Source organism: Podarcis filfolensis, assembly GCF_964270895.1.
Source record: "Podarcis filfolensis genome assembly, chromosome: 7".
NCBI lineage: Eukaryota > Metazoa > Chordata > Lepidosauria > Squamata > Lacertidae > Podarcis > Podarcis filfolensis.
This window is the reverse complement of record NC_139603.1, coordinates 70608931-70633530: the sequence shown is the minus strand read 5'-3', so window position 1 is coordinate 70633530 and position 24600 is coordinate 70608931. Positions and strand designations below refer to the sequence as shown.

At 44.2% G+C, this 24600-nt stretch overlaps 1 protein-coding gene across 1 annotated transcript in view; it reads right to left on the bottom strand.

Moving 5' to 3' along the window:
- Positions 1 to 24600, bottom strand: part of OXR1 (oxidation resistance 1) — a 207585-nt gene that overhangs the window by 74791 nt on the left and 108194 nt on the right. The window contains exon 4 of the mRNA XM_083622051.1: positions 3244 to 3443. Coding sequence (XP_083478177.1) covers positions 3244 to 3443 — 200 coding nt within the window. The remainder of the gene's footprint in view (positions 1 to 3243; positions 3444 to 24600) is intronic.

Sequence of the window (24600 nt, the reverse complement as noted above, 5' to 3'; positions counted from 1 at the left end):
CCCAATTATTGTTAGGCAACCATATAAATCTAATAAAGAAATGGGCCAATGTTAGCCATGCTCAGCACAGACCCACTGAAATCAATGGACAAGTCATGTAGTTGGCGATCACATCATCAGAGGCAATGCAGATATTACCACACATGAAGTTCTGTACAACGACGTACATAGACTGTAATTTTGAAGGCAGCTTCTGGGGAATTTCATCATATGCCAGACATGTGGATTCAGGACACAGGTTTAGCCTCTAGTCTAATGTTTATCATTAGTGGCACCCATTACTTTCTCTCACATACATACATACCGTATTTTTCCGTGTATAAGACTAGGTTTTTTCCCTTAAAAATAATGTCAAAAATTTGGGGGTGTCTTATACACAGATACATCTCTGCCCATTTTCTTAAATCGGAGTCCCCCAAAATAGGGGGCGTCTTATACATGGGGGCGTCTTATAGACTGAAAAATACGGTAACTTCTTTCTTTGTGCTTAGGATAAAAGCTTGCCCGTTAGTCAGAAACCTGGCTGGCCCAGTTGCCCACAACTGAGAAGATGGCACTATATGTTTCTGTCACCAGAGATCACCTCTTAATCTCTGCAGAAAACAAGCCCTCTTTCTTTCCCTTTTTATAAAATATTTATTGAAGTTTTACAAAAAGCAGAAAATTACCGAATAAAAAAACAAGAGAAGAAAAAGAAGAAAAATACAAAGAATACACAAATACATAAAAAAGATACAAAATACAGAAAAAGTAAGTAGAAAAAATTAAAAACAAATCAATTTTTGCATATCTTAAACAAGCCCTCTTTCAACACATATCCCATGAATAAGAGCAATGGATATTTAGCTCATAAGAGTTGCAGAGACAGACAGTTTTTCGGATTTGTTGTTTTCTTTAGTTTGAGTAGCATTTGCTTCTTTCGGGGGTGGCAGAAATGGAAATAGACTCCCATTACAAAACACTGATCTATGTTCCTCATGTAATAATGGTAAAATGCAGCTCCCATTGATTAGCAATTTTGTCACACAGTGCCAGGGCAGACTTCTGGCTCCAGACCAAAAATAAAATAAAAATTACTTTTTGCCGTTCATGATTGCTCTGTGCAAAAGCTGGAACCTAATTCCCACTAAGGTACAGTTGCACCTCAGGACATTTCTCTACCAGCGCAGAGTTCCTAAAGTAATAAAGGATGCTCAGCTGGTATTGAAATGGCACCTCACATTTATGGCTCAAGCAAAGTTCTTTGAACATTTCATGGTCTTAAAGGATTGCTTAAACACTAGCACAAAAGTTTATTAAAAAGAAATCGAGGAAATTTAGCTTGTTTCAAACTTTGGCAGCTTTGTTACGAACAACTTGAATACCTGACTTTTCAAAATATTTTTTTTAAGCCAATTTTCCTTTAAATTGCCGCTAGGAGGGTCCAGGTGATTCACCTCCCACTGTATGGAAGCATACTGATGCAATCAACTCCTTTGGGAGGAAAGCCAGGATATAAATTTAATAAATACCTCTGCCAGGGAGACGGGGCTAGGGACAACCAGAATCTTAGTGGCAGTTGACAAAGCAGAGGCCTTGCAAGCTACTACCAGACTAAAGACTAATGTTTGCTTTGGTCACTGAGATGCACTAACAAGGCTTGGATGCTGCTTGCAAGACAGAGAGCCTTTCAGAGAACAGTTTATTAGCAACCTCCTCTGTCCATGTTTGAGACTAGGTTTGGAGGGAACCACCAGGTTAAAATACAACAGAGAGGCAAACTGGTGAGCTGCAAACCGACCTAATAACTATGGCGATTCTAAAATGAATGTGGAGTCGCACAAGTATTGTGGTTTAATGTTTAACAAATAAAATGATTCTACAGATGCCATGCCCTGCTACACATGTCAAAACAGTGGTCCAAGGAGCCATGAGGTTCTGGGGTCCCTGAATTGGAAGAATCAGCGGAAGAGAACAAATTTCCCCAGGAACATGGGAGGTGCTTTATTCTGAGTGAGATCATTGGGCTACCTAGCTTAGCATCTCTACTCTGACTGGCAGAGGCTCTCCAGGGTCTTAGGCATGAGTCTACTGGGACCTTCTTCAGGCAAAACAGATGTTATGCTACAGAGCTGTGGTCCTTCCCTGACAAGAGAGCTTTCCTACCACCAGTGCACTCCCCATGCAATATATTGGGTATATTGGAAGTCACACTTTCAGTTGATGGAGGACAACAGCAAGGCTTAACAGAACTGGGCAGTTCTGTAGGTGGACATGTCTTGGAACATCTTGACCCTAGATCCCCAGCAATGAACCAGAAGTCTGTGCAGGGATCTCTGGACAAGCAAAGGATGGGAAATAATTCCATAAAAAGAGGTCAGGAAAGAACCATGAAGAGGATCAGAACTAGACAAACACCATTTTAAGTCAGCAACCACTACCCTGAGACAAGAGAGAGCCACACATTGCTTGCTCTGTTTTTTTTTTAATCACTACTGCTCCCTTTACGATACGATAATCTTTATTGTCATTGTCCCATACAGAACAACAAAATTGAAAAAAATCTACATCAGACATTCAAAAACCAGCAAGCCTGCTATCCCAGCTATCCCAGCCTGGTTAGCCCCCTAAATACTCTGATACCCCATAATTAAATACAATATACTCCCATAGATACTACCTTACACTGCGTTTAAAACCAAAATCGCATTTGAATAGAAACTGTTTCCTAGTCTTTATAACCCTGTACCTTCTTCCAGAAGGCAGAAGCTGAAAGAGATCATTTCTTGGGTGCGCACTGTCCTGCACTATCTCTGCAGCTTTCTTATGGCACCTGACAGCATAGATTTGATCCAAGGTGGGAAGAGTGCACCCAATTATTCTCTCCGCAGTCTTTACAACCCTGGACAGCATTGGAATGTATTGCTAAGGAACAGCAAGGAGAACAACAACAGTGACAACGGTGGCGATAGGCAGTCATAGACCACAGAACAGAATGGTTTTTTTAAAAAACAACAACACAAAACTAAAAGCAATGACAAGGCACTCCTATATCTCCTATACTTGAAGTGACCTGCATAAGGGCAAACTCTTAATGCCCACAGCAGATGAGAAAACAACCCGCACCGAACAACAGAAAACCCAGCAGCTCTGATTCACCCAATCAATGAACATGTGATTGATTGTTCCACAGCGAGAGCTTTCCTTCACTGAAGGAGATTACACGTTTTTAAGGGGAAATATGGTGTATGTGTTTTGGCTCACCAATGGTGTAGTATCTCTTCAGCTCACCCCTCCGTGGGTTGCGCCGTTGCGTATTCGCAGTGTTGTTCTGCTCCTCTTCGGATGTAGCTGTGTTTGTGACAGGCGGCGGCTTAGGTGGTTGCATTGCATGTTGAGCGGCAGGTGCCAGAGGTTCATAACTTGAAGCAGAAATATCGATAGACTGTGACTTTTTCTTTAGCCTGGAAACAAATGGCGATAGCATACTATTAATGTCTTCGTTGTACAAAGCTGATGGAGGAAATATAGCTAATTCAGATTCGGTTTTTTCAAAGAGGCACACACCCACACCCTGCAGCAGAAACTAGTTAACAAGATCTGAATTAGTTGTGTGTGTTTTTAATGAAGGCAATCCCCATCAAGTCAGTGGGGATATGTCAATCAATGAACCGCATTGTATTTTAACTGCAAAAGTTCCAGTGGTTGTTTTTTTTCTCCTTAGTAGAATTTATTGGTTTTGGATCAACTCTCTGAGGAAAAAAAGGCTCCACAATGCTAAGATTGTGGTGTGTTTTAGAGCAAAAACAAAACCCCACCATCAAAATACATTTTGAAAGTAGGAGTATCAAACAGCCAGCAGTTTAGTTGCTGAAAAGAAAAAAGGATTTAAAACATTTATTGTGAAAAGAAAACCATCTCTCAGGAGACAGGAACACTGTATACCACACTGAAATATGAGGTTGCTGTAAAATTGTCAGAGAACCCAGCGCCCACAGAGATGTGAAATTAAAAAAACAACAACACCACTTTATACAATTTTATTTGCAGAACTAAGAGAGTTTCTCTATTCTCCTAAATGTACGCAGGCTTTGATACACATGGAGCGTATGAGAGAGAATATCTTCAATTGAAGATGTTTGTGTTCTATTTGCAATGAAGCACATACAGCACATGAGCTACTATTGGTCTCCTCCCCAAATTTGTGGTTGTGCATGCTCATTTTTAAATACAGTAATTCTGCATTCATGGAATAAGCAATCCTGAATAAGTAAATGCACAGAGAAAACACGATTTTTGTATTTTTAAAAGGGACACATGAAACATTGTGCTCTCTGGAGTCTTCAAACTTTATTTTAATGATAGCTTTGATATTCAACACCATTTCACTTATTTACTTTTATGGATTTGTAGACCTTTCCAATTGCTGCATTTCCCCAAGACAGCAGCAACATTACCATCATCATAACCAATGACGTTAACTCACAGAACCTTTAGTTTCAAATTGGAACACGTGAGCTTTCCAAAGCTCCCCTCAGAGTAACTGAGAAATTACCTCAGCTAATTTTTCCAAGCCTGTTCAAGGGCCTGTAAAATTCACCCCGCCCTGCTCTGAGGAAACGGGAGCTTTCGTTCTATGCTATACAGCGGTACCTTGGTTTGTAACCAGTTTGGATTACAACCGTTTTGGATTACAACCACGTCAAACCCGGAAGTACATGTCCCCCCTTTTTTATATTACAACCCTTTTTTGGGGGATTACAACCAATTTTTTGGGGGGAGGCCCCATTGGCGAAAGCGCACCTTGGGTCACAACCTGTTTTGGTTTACAACCGGACCTCCGGAACGGATTATGGTTGTAAACCACTTTACAGACTGACTGTCTTTCTCCATTATTTTGCATGGGCAACAGGTAAAAGATGTTGCAGGAGCAAGGGGGGGGCAGGAGAAGAAAATAGCTATTGCAATCCCCTGTAGAAGACCTGTATGGGTAGCCTTTTCCTCCTCTGAATGTCCACCCCCTGCCACAGTGATTACTTTGCATGGGGATTGGTAAAAGTTGTTGTAGGTCTCCCATGAGAAATGTACTTCCCCTAAAGGTAAAGGGACCCCTGACAATTAAGTCCATTCGCAAACGACTCTGGGGTTGCGACGCTCATTTCGCTTTACAGGCCGAGGGAGCTGATGTTTGTCCGCTCCGCAGACAGTTTTTCTGGGTCATGTGGCCAGCATGACTAAGCCGCTTCTGGCACAAGGGAACACCGACAACAGAGCAGCGCATGTAAACACCATTTACCTTCCCACCGGAGTGGTACCTATTAATCTACTTGCACTTTTTGGCGTGCTTTCCAACTGCTAGGTTGGCAGGAGCTGGGACCGAGCAACGGGAGCTCACCCCATTGTGGGGATTTGAACCGCCAACCTTTTGATTGGCAAGCCCAAGGCTCAGTGGTTTAGACCACAGCACCACTCGCATCCCTATGTACTTCCCCTACCCTGGTCCAAATCCCCAACACTGGTCCAAATTGAATATAATGAGTGACATAGCTCCAGTACATTCAATAGGGAGGAACTGAGCCAGTATTTTTTATCCTGCTTGGTTTTTAATCCAAGAGGGAAATAATTCCAGAACTTGTATTGCTTGCCTCTTCTTTAAGGTGGGTTTTAATGAGTCCCTGAAGTTCTTTTCTGGGACTTGACATCTCTAGTTTCAAATAAATTGTGTTCATCAGCACATCTTAGATTTCTTAAATGTCACTCATGGATTATGATGCTAAGCTCCACCATTCTACACCTTAAACATTAAAGCTTTCAAAAGCACACCGAGGAGAAAAGAAATATTTGGCAAATAAACTCTTAACACCAAAAAAAAAAAACACACACCACCCCTCTGGTGGCTTTTCAATTTTCACATTCAGCTACTGCTTTTGTACAAGGACTGAATCAAGTAAATTAATTTTCCCTTTCTTGACATTGTTGTTCACTTGCAAAGATTAATTGCATTAAAGTTGTTCTCTTGGTTGTCTAGGAGAGGAAGCAAACATGGTAGATTAAATTATTTGATTGCCTCCACAGTAATAAACAAGTCCACTGTTTGATACTTCTGTGCTAAAAAAAACCTCCATTGAAGTAATTTTGTGCATGTGTCGCAGATAAACTTGCCACCTTCTCCATGTGCACTGAATCCTTTGGAAGAAGAGCAACATAATAGAGATACATGATAAACAAATACAGAAGTGATGGGGTGGAAAAGGAGAGTCAGAAAGGATAAGCCAAGATCAGAAAAGTGGCTTAGAGCAATCAAAATCTCAGCTGAGAAAGTAGTTTCAGTTCAGATTTCAGAAACTATTGGCATGGGTCTGAAACCTCATAGAAAGCAATAAAATGAAGTTTGCGGATGGCCACGCTGTCAGGGGCAAAAGGGCGTCGTTGTCCAACAAAATTTGGAGGGAACCACATTGGGTAGTCAATATGGTGCCGTCTGGATGTTGTTATGATCAGGTTGGACACAGAGGAATGGTGGGAGAACCAGCTGGTGAACCACCAAGGGAAGATGGCTCAGAGACTGGGAGGAGCTGCTGGAAGCTGAAGGGGATAACAAGGCTTAGCGTAGGGTTACCAGACATCCCTGTTTCCCAGGGACAGTCCCCGGATTTGCGAATAAGTCCCCGGACAAATTCCATCCCCAGAATGTCCCCAGATTTCATCTAATGTCCCCGGGAAATGCAGCAGCGGCAGTCTCAGCAGCCTGGAGCAGTTGGCTCTGCTGGCTTCAAGAGCTGCTCAGAAGTCCCCATATGATGGTGCAGGGGCTCTAAGATGCAGCTTCTGGGCTGCCTCCACCTTCCCTGACCCCATCAACTAAGCTGTGAAGGGAGGCTTCATGCTGCCTATCAGAGGGGGCAGGGATCTCTCAGTTAGGCAATGGGAAGCCTCCCTTCCCAGCTGAGGAAGCAAGTAGGAATGGGATTGGGGCTGCTCCGATGGGAAGGGAGGCATTGCGCTGCCTGAGAGATCCCTGCCCCCTCCTGCTTGCACGCAAGAAGGCTCAGAGACTAGGAGGAGGTGCTGGAAGCTGAAGGGGATAACAAGGCTTCGTGAGCAGGGAGAGTCTGTGGCAGAGAGAAGTCCAGAATCAGAGGCAGAAGCTGAGGCAAGTGGGAGGAAGAAAGTCCAGAGGCAGAGATGAGTCAGGCTGGTGACAAGTCACGTGTGTCACCCCCCTGCTATGACAACCTCCCTTTCCCCCCACTCTCGGTACCAGAAGAGGCAATCGACAGGAGGAGCAAAGACAAGGTGCATGCAGGCGCAGTCTCCAAATGCCTGGGAAAAGCCCCAGAAAGGAGGAGACCTAAATGGCTGAGGGAAGGAGGGGACCTTTAGTTTCATGGAGTAACTGGTTTCATGTAGTAAGATCTACAGGGAATGAGGTGCTGTGCTCAATAGGCCTGACACTCAGCCAAATGTGTTTCTGCTAATAAAGTGTTAATGCCAACTTTGAACTATGTGATTTATTGCCCAGCCCACTCTACAACAGTTGTTTTGGACCATCATCCTTGGCAACTGGCCATGTTGGCTGTGGATGATGGGATCTGCAGCTCCACCCTGGCTGCCCCAAAGATATCAAGGCTATTTGGGTAAATTGTAAGTCCAAGTCAATAACATATGCATCCTTGGATTATGGAAACAAGCCCAAAACAAATGTTTCCCTATCTTCAAGAGTTCCATCTTGCTCTTCGTTTTTAAAGCGGTTGCGCATCTTTATTTGATACAAAGAAACAGCATAAAATAAGAATAAGAGTGGAATGAGCAATTAGTTGTGACTCCTGCTGGCCAGCCCTATCATAGCTAAGGAGGTGTTTGTTGAAGAGAATGAATATTTAGCAAGGATTCCTGCGGAGCTTATAAAGCGGTTAGCTTGCTTGGCTGAATACAACCTACCCTTCCATGACTCATCATTGAAACACACAGTACGTGTAGAATGCAAGCTTCTTAACTTCCTCAATAACAACGCATAACATTCTTTAAAGCAGCAAAAAGGAGAGGGGGTTCATGTGAGCATCCTTGATGAAACCTGAGGTAAAAGTTTGTGCCATGGAGAAAATTGGTTGTTTTGAAATAGCCATTGCCAATATTGGCCAGCGAATTACCTTGGAGCCAATTTTCACCGCAGATAGCCTTCATACCCTGGGTGATAAAACTCTTGAGGCCTTTGCTGCTGCTTCTCCTTGCTATCACTGTAGGTTTGTTTAGCTCTCCAAGCACGCAAACAGGGACAGGAAGAAGGCCTCCCTCCTGAGCCTTCAGGTTGCGATGGACCAGTAACTCAAGGAAACAACCCCAAAGCAGCCTTAAACTTTGTTAAGGGAAAGGTACTGCAGAATGTCACAATTGCAGCACTTTCTCTCTTTGACATCCGGCCTTGGGTTTCCAAGCTAAGCTAATGCAAATCTAGGGAAAGCGCACGAATTATGAAAACCTATTCTTCCAAACAGAAAGTATGCTTTTCTTCAAGTGTCACTCATCAGCAGTATTATGCCACTTTGATGGTCTACCCAAGCAATTTCATTTCCCTTCTCACCCTTCATTTTCTCCTAAGCTTCATGAAAGCCTCTCTCTCTTTTTGCCTTCCAACTTCCTATACAAATAAAATTCCCTCTTCACTCTTAAACCTCCTTGGAGCAGCCTTTAAAATCCTTTGTTGTAACTCATTTTTCTGCTCCACGTGGCACCCCATTATCAAAGCAACTTTCTTTTGATGATGCAACCATCCGAGGACATCACAGAATGACATATGGAAGCCCTAGATAATGGATTACAATCAATGAATGACGTCCCCTCCCTATATATATATGTCTTGCTCATCTCTGCCAACTGATGAAGTGGGAAGGACCAAAGGCTGGATTAAACAAAACGCTGCTATCAGCTAATTCTTCAAACCAGCTTGATAGCCTAGCAGGCAAGGGGAGTTGTGTCTTCCTCATCTTACAAATAGGACGGATGGCCCATCACTCACTGTGCTCTATTGAAGAGTCCTCTGTAGTAAATCAAATCACTGTTAGTATTATTATAACACTGGGGAGCAGATAGACGTATCTCTCTCTCTCTCTTACACACACACACACACACACACACACCACATTTGCTACTTCTTCTCTATAACTCAGCACCTCGGAAAAGCTTAGGTGCACAAAAATGTTCAGTTATTTTTGAAGCTGTCATCTGAGCTTATTACTTTAAAGTTGCGATAAGGAGAGGGGGTTCATGTGAGCATCATTGATAAAACCTGAGGAAATAATTGGTGCCAATTATATCTGTGGTATACAAATGTAATAAATAACCACTACTACTATTATTCCTGCTACTACTACTTTTATTACCCTGTCAAAGGTGAGATGGGGAGCTGCATCTTGAATGCATACAAATCTTACTAAAGACAAAATACATTAGAAAAATGTGAGGGTTGTTAAAATCATTAAAATGTGGAGCAATCAACATTTGGTTATATATATTCATATAATGTTTTTCTTTCTCTTTTACACAGTTGTGTGATATAAATTGCTTTATAATTGGAAAAAATTAAATGAAGTATCAATTTTAAAAAACACACCATTTGGTCCTGACAGAAATAGTGCACAGTTATTAAACTATGGAATTTCTACCACAAGATGTGGTGTAACAGATGCTGGAATACATAGCCCTTTGGCTTGATCCAGCAAGGATCTTCTTAAATTCCTCCAACTTTCCCTACTTCCACATCTCTAAATTGGGCTAATGGTCTATTTCATTGTTTCCCAAACTTGGGAAACTCCAGCTGTTTTCAGACTACAACTCCCATCACCCCAAAGTAGCAGAATCAGTAGTCAGGGATGATGGGAATTGTAATCTGATAACAGCTGGAGTTTCCCAAGTTTGGGAAACACTGGTCTATTTCATAGGAGAATCTGCAAGAACAACAAATGACCATAAAGTTCTGTGCGCCCTAAAAACTCTAGCAATCAAGATGTGTTGCATAATGAGACTTATCTAATAATTCTGAAAGTGTTTGCTTTGTATTCCTATGCAAATTCCTCATTTTGAGATACTTGCTCACATAGAAGCAACGTTATTGCCTTTGAAACCAGAAAGGTTAGTCCCAGAACTTTGTGAGTGCCTTTACAAATAAGAAGATTAGCTAATGTTTACTTCTTTTGGTGTTACTGGCTTTTATTCAGGCTCTCAGTCTCATCATGGCAGGCTTGCATTTCATCCACACAGAATCATATATCTCATCTGTAACATTCATCTTTGAAGTACAGATGTTGCTCTAAGAAACAGCAGGCTGAAAACCCCTGGAGTCTGAAGAACCCCCACCCCCCCAAGGTTGTGGGTGAATACTGCCTTCTTACATGAAGCTGAAAGGCAGCATTTTAGCCATATTTCACCCTTCTCATAACTGATTTTCCAGTTTGTCAATCACTGCTGGTTAGTCTGCCATGCGGTCCCTGTGAAAAAGGAGTGGATCAATGACTACCATCAACTTCCTTGCCGCTGCTCACACATTTTCCCCTTCATCTGCAAAATCCATCCTCAATACAACTCCAGAGGCTAAAAATGTAAAGTGCCTTTTACAGGTCTAACAAAACATAAAAGCAGTCCAGAAAAAGACTGAAGTTTTTTTTAAAAAAAAAAGTTTTCAATGTCAGGGAAAGGGAAGGGAAGATTGCTTTTTGGCTCATACACATTGTAGCCTTCAAGCTCTCTTATTCACCAGCAGCTGAAGGTTAAATCTCCCGTGACATTTAAAACTTTGTGATGAAATTATGCAACACCTGGGGACCTGCCATATCACTGCCCAAATGCAGCTAGCATCTTCATTCTTCACACACCCCTAGCCAGGGGTGCTGGTTCCTCTAAAAAGTGTGTGAATGGGATTCCAAGCCATTCCCATCATGCCTTTCCTTAGAGTCATCTCTGCAAAGCCCCACTCACCTCTTCCATCCCAACTCTGCCATAATAGCTAAATGGATTGTCTATTTTTAGAGACAGCATATCCATGAATAAAGGTAAAGGGACCCCTGACAGTTAAGTCCAGTCTCAAACGACTCTAGAGTTGCGGCGCTCATCTCGCTTTACTGGTCGAGGGAGCCAACGTTTGTCCACAGACAGTTTTTCCAGGTCATGTAATAATAATAATAATAATAATAATAATAATAATAATAATAATACGCCGCCCATCTGGCTGAGTTTCCCCAGCCACTCTGGGCGGTTCCCAATTGAGTGTTAAAAACAATACAGCATTAAATATTAAAAACTTCCCTAAACAGGGCTGCCTTCAGATGTCTTTTAAAGATAGGATAGCTGCTTATTTCCTTCACATCTGAAGGGAGGGTGTTCCACAGGGTGGGTGCCACTACTGAGAAGGCCCTCTGTCTGGTTCCCTGTAATCTCACTTCTCGCAATGAGGGAACAGCCAGAAGGCCCTCTGCGCTGGATCTCAGTGTCTGGGCTGAATGATGGGGGTGGAGATGCTCCTTCAGGTATACAGACGGAGGCCGTCATGTGGCCAGCATGACTAAGCATGACTAAGCCACTTCTGGCAAAACACCATTTGCCTTCCCACCAGAGCAGTACCTATTTATCTAATTGCACTTTGACGTGTTTTCAAACTGCTAGGTTGGCAGGAGCAGGGACCGAGCAGGAGCAGGAACCGCCAGAAGGCCCTTGGCACTGGACCTCAGTGTCCGGACAGAACGATGGGGGTGGAGATGCTCCTTCAGGTATACTGGACCGAGGCTGTTTAGGGCTTTAAAGTACCTCCTGCATGCAGAGAATGTGCGCTACTACTGGGTTGCAGTCCTTCCTCAACTCATTTCATGCTACATCCAAGGTTGTTGTTTTTAAAGTATTATCTACATATGTGCCATTTGCTCATGTCACCTGGTGTGATGGGAAAAAGGCAGTAAATGAACAAATATTATTCCCCTCCTATTAAATTAGGCATACATTATGAAATTACAAGCTGCTGGAAATCTCCATTTCATGCTATTTAGAGAAGGTACTTTAATATACCAAATAAGGCAGCCTTGGGTAGAGGCAATTCACTTAGCAGTCTGCCACCTAGGCACTGACGTCACTCATCACTCATCGTCTGGCTTTCATAGCCAAGGTTCATCTCCATCACTCTAGAAATTTTTTTTTATGGCTCTCCTGAACTTTAGAATCTGATGTGCAGCAAAATGTATTGCCGGATCTGTGTCTCTCCTTAAATCAGAACCATAATCCAAGATGTCATGAACAGTTTGGTTCCTGGAAAAATACAACGGACAAAAAAGGGTCTCGGGTTTTTCAGCAGCAGCAGCAATATATATTGCCACTTGAAATCTGTCTCACTGAAAATAGCCTTCTCTTGTAGATCGCTACCTGAGGGTCTCTGCTGTCTCAAAACCCTGAAGTGACTATGAGTTAGGCTTACTCTAGTTCTCCGTAATGCACGGGGGTGTGTGTGTGTTAAATTATTGGAATGAGTTTACGAGGAGTTCACTTTGTGAAGACTGTTTGGAAACAGCACTCGATCCAGCAGCAAGGATAGACCTACTTCAGTCATTTTACCTTTCACACATCATATAAATACTGTTCTGTGAGGCCTTCCCACATTCTCCTGCCACTATTTCTACAGCCCCCCCCCCCAAGTGTTGAGGGCTTCAGCTTCTGCAGCAGAGAGACTACCATTACTCCAAGAGGCTCCTCATGCAATTTAGAACCCATATTTCCCAGGATTCTAAGCAGGGAGCTTGCTTGAGTAGCGAAAGGTACCTCCAGTAGAATTCCAGCTCCCAATTCAGGGAGGGGCCGGCAGTAATGTAGATGGGGAGGTGCAGGAGAGGGCAGGGTTAACAGCCTTGCCCCTGTTCTCCCCCATGCATTGCAGCAATTCCTTGTAAGGAGGGGGAGAAGAATGACTGGAATGGAGCCAATGTCAGAGGAAACCACGGGACCATATGAAACCATCTCTGCTAATGTACTAATACAGTGGTAACTCGGGTTACATACGCTTCAGGTTACAGACTCCACTAACCCAGAAATAGTACCTCGGGTTAAAAACTTTGCTTCAGGATGAGAACAGAAATTGTGCTCCGGCGGCGCGGCAGCAGCAGGAGGCCCCATTAGCTAAAGTGGTGCTTCAGGTTAAGAACAGTTTCAGGTTAAGAACGGACCTCCAGGACGAATTAAGTACTTAACCCAAGGTACCACTGTACAGGTATAGCCCAATCCCTGCAACCTTTACAGTCCTATACGGGAAACGCCCCATTCGGAACAATGACATTCAGAGGTAAGTCAAAGGGCTGGAGTGTGCAGCATCAACCCTTTAGTGCAGTATATGAGTCGGAACGAATTAAGTACTTAACCTGAGGTACCACTGTATGTTTCTGGGTGCAAGTCAAAGTATTGCTAATTGCATTTAAAGTCCCAAGTGGCCTGGGTCCAGGATACCGGAGGAAACTGCCTATCTGCTCATTAAAAACTGAGTGGAGAGGACCTTTTCTCCTCTTTCCTATGGGAGAAGAAGAGTTGTTTTGACACGAGGTGGGACCTTCACAATAGCTGCACCAATGCTATGGAACACTTTACTCCACAAAGTTTGGGTGGCCCCTTCTCTGGTTGTCTTCTGCCAGCTGGTAAAAACAAGAAATCTTGCAAGCATGTTCAGATAAGTGCCATTGCCACTTTTTAAATCACCTGCAGCCCTAGTTTTAGCTTTTCCATGGTGTGACCACAATGATGTTCAAATGCTCCTATGACTGTTCCTCTCTCTCACTCATACACACACAAGCATGTGCTAGTCATTCCCCCACCTACAAAACCCACCCAAAAGTGCCATGCAAATTGCTTCCAACTGGGACTGCAATTTTTAGCCAATTAATTTGTTAAATCGATCAAAATATGCTTTGTTCAAAAATATTGCTAATTTTTAACAAGTGTTGCACTGTGGAATGGTCATGCTCGGGGTTCAACCCAGCCAAGGGATTTTTGTATTTCTTCAAATCTTGGGCTTCTGCCAAGACTGCTGGTTCTTCCTTCTTGTAGTGTGGATGGGGTTGTTTTGGGTAAACAAGGCATTTTCCAACGCTTTGAAAATAAGTTTGTTTGTAGAATACAGTGGATGCTCGGGTTGCGAACGTGATCCATGTGGGATGCACGTTCGCAACCCGCAGCGTGTGCAACCCGCAGCGGTGCGTCTGCACATGCGTGGGTTTTGATTCAGTGCTTCTGCGCATGTGCAAAGCGCGATTTAGCACTTCTGCGCATGTGCGACCGCCAAAACCCGGAAGTAACCCATTCCGGTACTTCTGGGTTTTGGCGGTCTGCAACCCAAAAAAATGCAACCTGAAGCGTCTGTAGCCCAAGGTATGACTGTACAAAGAACATATATAAGCACTTTGACATGCTAGAGGGAATACTTCTTCTGTGATTGCACTTATGTGGCATATGAACTGACCCAGACCCTGCAAGCATCTGAGGCCCTTCTTCATGTGCCTCCTCCTTGAGAGGTCCAGAGGGTGGCAACATGAGAACGAGCCTTTTCTGCAGTGGCTCCCCATCTGTGGAATGCTATCCGCAGGGAGGTTTGCCTTCGTTACATATCTTTAGGCACCAGGCAAAAACATTCATTTTCTCCTAGGCCTTTGGCTAATTAAAGAATCCATGGCCTTTTAAACTGTGCAGAGGGGTTATCGTTTTGTTTGTTACTATGTTGTGCATTTTTGTGTTTTTATATTGCAAACTGCCCTGTGATCCTCAGATGATGGAGACAAGAAAAGTGCCACATTTTCAAGATAGTTCTTCCTTCCTTTTGCATCACTTATGGCTCAGCTTTATTGGACTTCACAGTTAGTAAACAGCTGTTTTCACATCTCCAGGAAATGTAGGACAGCCTGAATCTTTCTCTATTTCCCTCCTCATTGCAGTCTTTCAGACCTTGAAGGTCAAGTCTGAAAGGGATGCACTAAACCTCTAATTTCCCCAAGGTGGACCGTCTTTGAGGGGGAAAAATGAAGAACCACTTGTATTGACGTAAAACAAAAATAGCCAAGGTGAACGCAGCAATCCAGACCCTGCCAATAATAATGCCAGAGGTGGCTAAGAAAGAAATAGAGAAGTGACTTGTTCACGTTTCATAATCCCTTACAGCCCAACCAGGTGAGCCAACGGGCTTGTTTTAGTTAGAAAATATCTATGACCTGTATAGTTGTCATTTCTTGCTTAAGATCATGTGTGTGTAGCAACAGTTTGTGAATAAATAATTTCTTTTTAAAAAAGGAAACCTAAGAATATGGTGAAATACAGTATTTTTTGCTCTATAAGACGCACTTTTTCCCCTTCAAAAATTAAGGGGAAATGTGTGTGCATCTTATGGAGCGAATGCAGGCTCCTTGGCTTCAGTGATAGCAACGCGAAGCCTCCGAAGCTCAGAGGGAGAGCTCCCCCGCGCTCCGGAGGGTTCGCGTTGCTTTCGCTGAACCCGCCTGGAGCCCCCGGAGCGCAGCGCAAACTCCCGCTGCGCTCTGGGGGCTTCAGGCAGCTATCCGCAAGCCTTCGGAGCGCAGCAGGAGGGCTCCGTTTCTCCTACCGCTTTGCTGAAGGGGTGCTGCGCAGAGAGGGAGAGCTGCGCAGCGCCCCTTCAGTGAAGCGGGAGGAGAAATGGAAGGGGCTCCGTTTCTCCTGCCGCTTCGCTGAAGGGGCACTGAGCAGAGAGGGGGAGATTTTTTCCCCCCTGTTCTCCCCCTCCTATGGTCCGGTGCGTCATATGGTCCGGTGCGTCCTATAGAGCGAAAAATACGGTATTCGGAAGGGCAGAATAATCCTAATGAGTGTGCGGATGGAGATTTGCATAGAGAAGGAGATGCTAAGCCTGCCACCATCACTCCCCTCCTACATTGGCTGGTGCAAGCCAACTGGCCAATGGAAATTCTGGTCAAGCCATCCCTTTGCATCCCCTTCCTCAGGTTTGCAGTACAAGAAGAGGATTACACCTGGGAGAGATAAGCTATTGTAAACTAGAAGTGCAATTCATTTGAAGATGCTGCACAGCATGACTTGCATAATATATATTTTTGAGAGTGGAGGCAGGCCCAGGCTCCTTGTTTGTCATACGCCTGAGTAAGCTGAAGCAAACAGAGAATGAAGAGCACTGAGTCGGCTCCCAGAACATTGCATTATTCTGGACAGTGGCATTTGCTGCAATTATACAAACACTAACTCGCCTCTTGATTTGAAACAGCCCGGCTGACATGACAAATTCATTTGTAACACCACAGTGCCAAAGTGCGTAGGAAAGACCTCAAGCCACCGACTTTACAGGGCTATTTAATTAACACAAATTGATTTGTGATCTCAGGACATGGAGGCTGATTTAACATAAATTGGTTTGTGATATGGAAGGAAAACTGGATAGCTGCTGCAGTTTCCTAATGAAAGTCAAAAAGATATTTCAGCGTGATTTAAGTACAATGCAAAGAAGAGGATGTGCTGTGTGTGTGTATGTTAGTTCTACAGTGATTATTCTTATGAAACTGCTGCCTGTTAACTGAAGTAAACCCTTCAGCTGCAAGATATTTTGTCTTCGGGGAGCATTATAATCATACTTTGTATCTGTGGAATTCTTTCCCTAGTTCCAAACCCTGTAGGCTGGACAGTGTATGAGCAATTCTGTATTTAAGCCACTTGAACACTGCTTTCCCCCAAATATAAGAGAGATATAAAAAGGCAGGGAACCCCATAGGTTGTGTGGTGGCATCATCGGGACACACATATAGGAAGAGGGAACAGATCCAATCCAGCACAGCACCCCAAAAATGCTCTGTTCCTCCTTACCGTCTTGGTAATTACCGTATTTTTCGCCCCATAGGGCACACTGGCCCATAGGATGCACCTAGTTTTTTTGGGGGGGGGAATAAATAATTTTTATTTTATTTTTCCCCCAGGCGCGGGGCGGGGGCGGGGGAAGCCCGAGCTTCCCCCGATCCAAGCCCCCAGAACAGGCAGCTCTCTGCAAGCCTTGGGAGACCGGCGCGACTTCCCACCAGGCTCCCACGCCTTGCGGATATCTGCCTGAAGCCCAAACCAGGTCGGGGAACAGCAAGATGGCGGCGCTCCACCTCCCCGCTATCCCCCAAGCTTGTGGGGCTGGCGGCGGTTAGAAGCGCGCTTCTCTCCACCGCCAGCCTCCAAACCAGGTTGGGTTTCGAGATGCAGGTCGGGCTTCGAGATGCAGGCTGCTATCCGCAAGCCTAGGGAGCCCGACGGGAACTCCCACGGGCTCCCAAGGCTTGCGGAGAGCTTCCTGAAGCCTGGAGAGCGAGAGGGGTCGGTGCGCACCGACCCCTCTCGCTCTCCAGGCTTCAGCGAAAGCCTGCATTCGCCCCATTGGACGCACACACATTTCCCCTTCATTTTTGGAGGGGGAAAAGTGCATCCTATAGGGCGAAAAATACGGTATATGGGAGAACTTGCAGGATAGAATGCTTTCCCATATCCTTCTTATTCTTAGAATCTTATGGGTTGGAAGAGACTCTGACAATCATCTAGTCCAGCATTTCTCAACCTGTGGTTCCCCAGATGTTGTTGAACTACAACTCCCATCACCCCTAGCTAGCAAGGCCAGAGCTCAAGGATGATGGGAGTTGTAGTCCAACAACATCTGGGGACCCACAAGTTGAGAACCACTGATAGTCCATGGGTAGGCAAACTAAGGCCTGGGGGCGGATCCGGCCCAATCACCTTCTCAATCTGGTCCGCAGACAGTCCGGGAATCAGCGTGTTTTTACATGAGTAGAATGTGCCCTTTTATTTAAAATGCACCTCTGGGTTATTTGTGGGGCATAGGAATTTGTTCATTTCCCCCCCAAAAAATATAGTCTGGTCCCCCACAAGGTCTGAGGGACAGTGGACTGGCCCCCTGCTGAAAAAGTTTGCTGACCCCTGAATTCTAGTCCAACCCCTGCAATGTAGAAATAGGCCACTGTCACGGGGATCAAATTTGCAGCCTTGGCATAATCAGCACCACACACTAATCAACTGAGTTAATAACTGAGGATGGTGCACACCTGCCTGCAACAAGGACAACATGAGAGACTTTATCCTGGCTAGGCGATCCCTGTACTATCCTCTGCATGTTAATGGAAATTACTGGATGGGAAATTATTTTCTTTTTATCAGGATAATGAAACATCTTCTCTTCTGAAACTGTGATCATGCAAATCCATCAACGGCACAGAGAAGAGAGCACAAAGCCACCTTGCTCCATGGCAACAGAGAGTTACTGCTGACGCCACTGAGATTCATTGGTAAATGAGGCCACCTCAATTCACACTGATTCTTTGCAAATCAGTGTGTTTCAGCCCACAGTAATTAAAACCTGAGATAGGCAGTGGGAAGAAGAGTGCAAATGACCCTTGATCACCTGACTAAGTCAATCAATAAGAAGAGCAGAATGCCAACGCCCACGTGGAAAACAATTATGGCCGCCTCGAAACCAATGTTTTATTGCAGCTGTATCCTGCAATATGTTCTTGGCTTAATACAAAGCTCCCCCCCCCCCAGCCAGAACTTACCGGCATTCAAGGTAAGTTCCAGCACTCTGTATCTAGAAAAATAGCACTAGAGCAATATATACTGCATTCGTAGTAGATGTATCCCGATTTAGTTTGTTCTGCGATGCTTCCTCGATGCTACTCATGATTGCTGTCTGGAGGGGCTATAACACAACAACAGCGGTACAAAAACTAGAATATTTGTGGTGCAACAAGTTATGGGATTTCAGCAGGAAGTTAAATCATCTGCACTGACTGGAAAATAAGCAGTGTGACTGCCCCAAACAGGCACAAGCAATATTAAAAGTGGGATCAGGTGTGACCTTCCCCAATAGCATCATGAGCACAAATAGTTATGAAAGCATAATAAAAAGGGCATCGCAGGGGGTAAAGAGCAAAGAGGGATTAAAGATAAACTAGGCATGCTCAGATGAAGCCTCTCAAGGTGGAAAAAGCACATTGGCCCCTTCTATATATAGGATCAGGGATGGGACCACCACTCTCTTTATTTTAAGGAACCTGGTTTTTTTTTTTTTTGGAAGGTGGGGGCAATGATGGTGGACTGAGATGTTCCTGGTGACAGGAGGGGATAGGGGGGAGTTTGGAAATTAACTTCTGCTGGGCTAACTTCTGCTAACATCTTTCAACATCTCTAATATCTCTTAACGTAATTTTTTAAAATATCAATTTGACAGGTTTTAGCATTTGTAGCTGAGGTGTTTTGCTGTGATAATTGGATTGGTGGCTGGGATTTGATTTGTGTCTGTGTCAGATTTTATGGCTGGATTTTACTGTTGTACAATTGCTGGTTGGTTTCACTGATTTATGGTTTTATTGAATAATTGAATGCCTGTCTATTTTATTGTGTATGTAAGCAAGTGAATAATTTTTTTTATTAGGCAGCTCATAAACTGAAATAATAAATAATTTTGTTAGCAATATTGGGTGATAGCCATTAATCCTACTCAGACCAGACCCACTTAAATCAACAGATGCAAGTAATTTAAGTCATTTGATTTCAGCGGGTCTACTCTAACTTACTTGGATATTTCTCACTGGCAGGGCTTTTAGTTGATATGAGCGGACAGGGTCCGATTTACTGGAATTTCATTTAAAGTGGTGTTTTCTATGATTATGCATTTGAACCATCATGGTTACTGATAATGGGCGGTGTTCTGCTAATGTGTTCCATCAGCACAAGTACAGTGCTGATTCGGGAAGAAGTAGACTCCACCGTGGGAGCAGGGCCAGGGCGGGAGAGTGCTAGAGTCCTGTCTAGTCAAGTTGTGTGGGATCAATTCCAATCTGTTACCTCCGAGGATGTGGACAGGCTGCTTGGACGAGTGAAGCCAACCACCTGTCTCCTGGATCCTTGCCCATCCTGGCTTATAAAAGCTAGCCGGGAAGGACTGGATGATGGGCTTCGTGGGGTGGTGAATGCTTCCCTCCGTGAGGGAGCCTTCCCAGACCCACTGAAAGAGGCGGTTATTAAACCGCTTCTTAAAAAACCATCTTTAGATGCGGCCACGATGGCCAATTATCGCCCAGTCTCAAATCTTCCATTCTTGGGCAAGGTGATTGAGCGAGTGGTTGCTGAACAACTCGAGGCACGCCTAGAAGAAGCGGACCATTTGGATCCCTTCCAGTCGGGATTCAGGCCTCATCATGGGACTGAAACTGCCTTGGTCGCACTGGTTGATGATCTCCGGCGGGCTAGGGACAAAGGTAAGAGCTGTTTCCTAGTTCTGCTGGATCTCTCAGCGGCGTTTGATACCATCGACCATAGCATCCTTCTGGAACGTCTTGAGGGGCTGGGAGCTGGGGGCACTGTCATACAGTGGTTCCGCTCCTTCCTCCTGGGCCGTGTTCAGAAAGTGGTGGTGGGGGATGAGTGTTCAGACCCCTGGGCTCTCACTTGTGGGGTGCCTCAGGGTTCTGTCCTCTCCCCCATGCTTTTCAACATTTACATGCAGCCACTGGGAGAGATCATCAGGGGATTTGGGCTGGGTGTTCATCAGTATGCGGATGATACCCAGCTCTACCTCTCTTTTAAATCAGAACCAGTGAAGGCGGTGAAGGTCCTGTGTGAGTGTCCGGAAGCGGTTGGAGGATGGATGGCGGCTAACAGATTGAGGTTGAATCCTGACAAGACAGAAGTACTGTTTTGGGGGGACAGGAGGCGGGCAGGTGTGGAGGATTCCCTGGTCCTGAATGGGGTAACTGTGCCCCTGAAGGACCAGGTGCGCAGCCTGGGAGTCATTTTGGACTCACAGCTGTCCATGGAGGCACAGGTCAAATCTGTATCCAGGGCGGCTGTTTACCAGCTCCATCTGGTACGTAGGCTGAGAGCATATCTGCCTGCAGACTGTCTCGCCAGAGTGGTACATGCTCTGGTTATCTCCCGCTTGGACTACTGCAATGCGCTCTACGTGGGGCTACCTTTGAAGGTGACCCGGAAACTACAACTAATCCAGAATGTGGCAGCTAGACTGGTGACTGGGAGCGGCCGCCGAGACCATATAACACCGGTCTTGAAAGACCTACACTGGCTCCCAGTACGTTTCCGAGCACAATTCAAAGTGTTGGTGCTGACCTGTAAAGCCCTAAACAGCCTCGGTCCAGTATATCTGTAGGAGCATCTCCTCCCCCATCGTTCTGCCCGGACACTGAGGTCCAGCTCCGAGGGCCTTCTGGCGGTTCCCTCACTGCGAAAGGCCAAGTTACAGGGAACCAGGCAGAGGGCCTTCTCGGTAGTGGCGCCCGCCTTGTGGAACGCCCTCCCATCAGATGTCAAAGCGATAAACATCTACCTGACATTCAGAAGACAGCTGAAGGCAGCCCTGTTCAGGGAAGTTTTTAATATGTGACATTTTAGTGTATCTTTCATCTTTGTTGGAAGCTGCCCAGAGTGGCTGGGGAAACCCAGCCAGATGGGCGGGGTATAAATAAATTATTATTATTATTAGTAGTAGTAGTAGTAGTAGTAGTAGTATTAGTGGTACCTCGGGTTACATACACTTCAGGTTACATACGCTTCAGGTTACTGACTCCGCTAACCCAGAAATAGTACCTCAAGTTAAGAACTTTGCTTCAGGAAGAGAACAGAAATCGTGCTCCAGCGGTGCGGCGGCAGCGGGAGACCCCATTAGCTAAAGTTGTGCTTCAGGTTAAGAACAGTTTGAGGTTAAGAACGGACCTCCAGATTGAATTAAGTACTTAACCCGAGGTACCACTGTATTTGCACTTTTACAACAGAAAATTTCCCCCTCCTGTCCCCATGTGTGCCCCTTCCTGTGGTCTCCCCAAATCTGCTCTAGTGGGTTGGGGGACCCCCTAGAACAGATTTAGGGGCTGACCTCATTTTAATAGATTGTTAAATAAGTCAGGAAGCCACAACTTTTTTTTTTATTTAAAAAGTCACATAATAAAATGTATCTCCCAATAACAGTAATGCACAGTATCTTTATAGGTTCTTTTACTCTCCAAATAACTTGTCTAAGAAGATAATCATTCTACCCTTCTGGTAATGATTTTTTTAAAAAAAATTCTATGATTTTATTGCCATGTAGGCAAATTTCCAGCTGAAGAAGCAGCAGGCCCCATTAAGCAAAATGAAGTGGAATCCAAGAACAGTGATATCAGTTCGTTAAGCTATTCTGCAAAACAGAATTATCTGTCCACCATTTACATTTGCAATCTAAGTAAATGAGGTAACAATGATTAAATAGTTTATATCAGTTTTTCTATGCCTAGGTAAACCTTTATGTTCCTCAATATGACCAGACCCAACCATGATGTGCCAACTCCATTTGGGGAAATTTCATGGAAATTCCAGGCAGGCTTGACCACAGTCTGACTTGCTCCATTAATTCAATATTTCAGCTCAATTAATAAAATATTTCAGCTCTCATTTCGGCCCCCTAGAGATGCTGGCTCTCTGCAGAACTCCAAAAAGAGAAAAGCTCAAATTAACAGAGAAAACTTTTTTTTTTGCAGTGGATTTTCTAACCCAGACATCCACATAGTGAGCCCTCAATCCTGGGAAACTAGCAACTAGGCTGCAGTGAAACTGTGGAAGACCTTAATGTTTTATAAGTACAGGTAAAAGTTAATTTTGGTGGGTGCTACCTAATGGCGGCTCAACACAACATTGAACAAAATAATTTCTGGAGGAGTAAGGATTCTAGGCTTAGGAAAGTTAGATCATGTCACACTTTGATATTGTACCATGTGAGAGCCAGTAGATCCCCAGACAGCCATGAAGCTCACTGGGCCACTCACTGCTTCTCAGCCTAACCTACCTCACAGGTCCAGTTACAGATAGGTAGCCGTGTTGGTCTGCCATAGTCAAAACAAAAAAAATTTTTTCCTTCCAGTAGCACCTTAAAGACCAACTAAGTTAGTTCTTGGTATGAGCTTTCGTGTGCATGCACACTTCTTCAGATGTGTATCTGAAGAAGTGTGCATGCACACGAAAGCTCATACCAAGAACTAACTTAGTTGGTCTTTAAGGTGCTACTGGAAGGAAAAAAATTTTTTTGTTTTGACTACCTCACAGGGTTGTTGTGAGGATAAAATGGGGAGGAGGAGTATGTATGCCACTTTAAGCTCCTTGGAGGAAAGTTGGGATATAAATGTAATATTTTTTTTAAAAATGATAAAAACAGCAATTCACATCTGGTAGGGCTTATTGAAGAATTCATAGCTCTTTCAACCATGTTCGCTTAAAGCTTGTTGCTTTACTTCATTCTGACCCCTTTTCTTCTACTCTTTTCTCCAAAAATATTGGCTAGCTCATCCTCTCTCCCTCTTAATTCTTTCAGGCCTGTGATGGTTCAAAGGATAAGATTTAAATTCAAATTGCAGAATTATAACTCCTCAGCATACTAGCGCTATTTTTAAGAATGCTCAGGACAGCAATCTGAACTGATGAAAGCTTTCCTGATTTGAGATTGTCATCTTTGTTATTTATCAGGACACTGTGCTCTGTAAACAGTGATGGATAGTTAGCGGCAAGGGAAGATTTGTCACATGGACGAACATGAGTTCCCATGTCTTATGGAGGGAGGCTTAGATATTCTGTTCCTGCAGGTTGAATTCTGCTCTGTGTACGATGTGGTGCACCATACAAATGACCCCAAACTGGGCGAGAAGTCAGTTTACACCAGAATAAGTCACACACTTTTTAGAGCCACTTCACGATTTGTCCATTTAAGGAATTCTCTCACACTGTGATATATGGAAGTCAAAACTGTGCTTTGGGGTGTACTTTCCCTTCTTTGCGTCTCTGCTGCTAAAGAGAGTAAGTTTTAATTAGTATCATGTGTCTGCAAATGACCCAATTAATTATGCTGCTTAAAAAAGCTCATCTGACATCGTATTGTTCTTCAGGTGGGGACGTTGCAAAGAAATTTAAGGGGAATGAGTGTGTCCCTTGCAGCAGATGTGCGGGCGTAATTGCAGGCCGTATGCCATTGGAAGAAAATCTTCTAAAATGGGGGGATGAGGAGCCAGAAGGTCACAGCACTCCTAATCGTCAACATGCCTACTTCGCCAAGAAATGCACATTGTATCTTGGAATCATTACCCACTCTTAAGAGAGAAGTCAGGCAGTGAGTGCTTGCAGAAACGAGACCCAGATGGGGCCACTGAGAAACAGGAGGGGATGTTTTGGGGAAGCCCAAAGTTTGCAAAGGTACAAAACAAAAACACCTAAGAGGGCAACATATCTCCAAAATGATAAGAACTGAGCATGCTCAGTACACACAAAAAGTTTAGTGTGAACCAGGAAGAATAGTAAAGCAGAACTGGAATGCCCTGCTTGGAAGAAATGCTATTATTATTATTATTATTATTATTATTATTATTATTACCCCACCCATGTGGCTGGGTTTCCCCAGTCACTCTGGGCAGCTCCCAACAGAATTTAAAGCACAATAAACCATCAAACATTAAAAACTTCCCTAAACAGGGCTGCCTTCAGATGTCTTTTAAAGTCAGATAATTGTTTATTTCCTAGACATCTGATGGGAGGGCATTCCACAGGGCG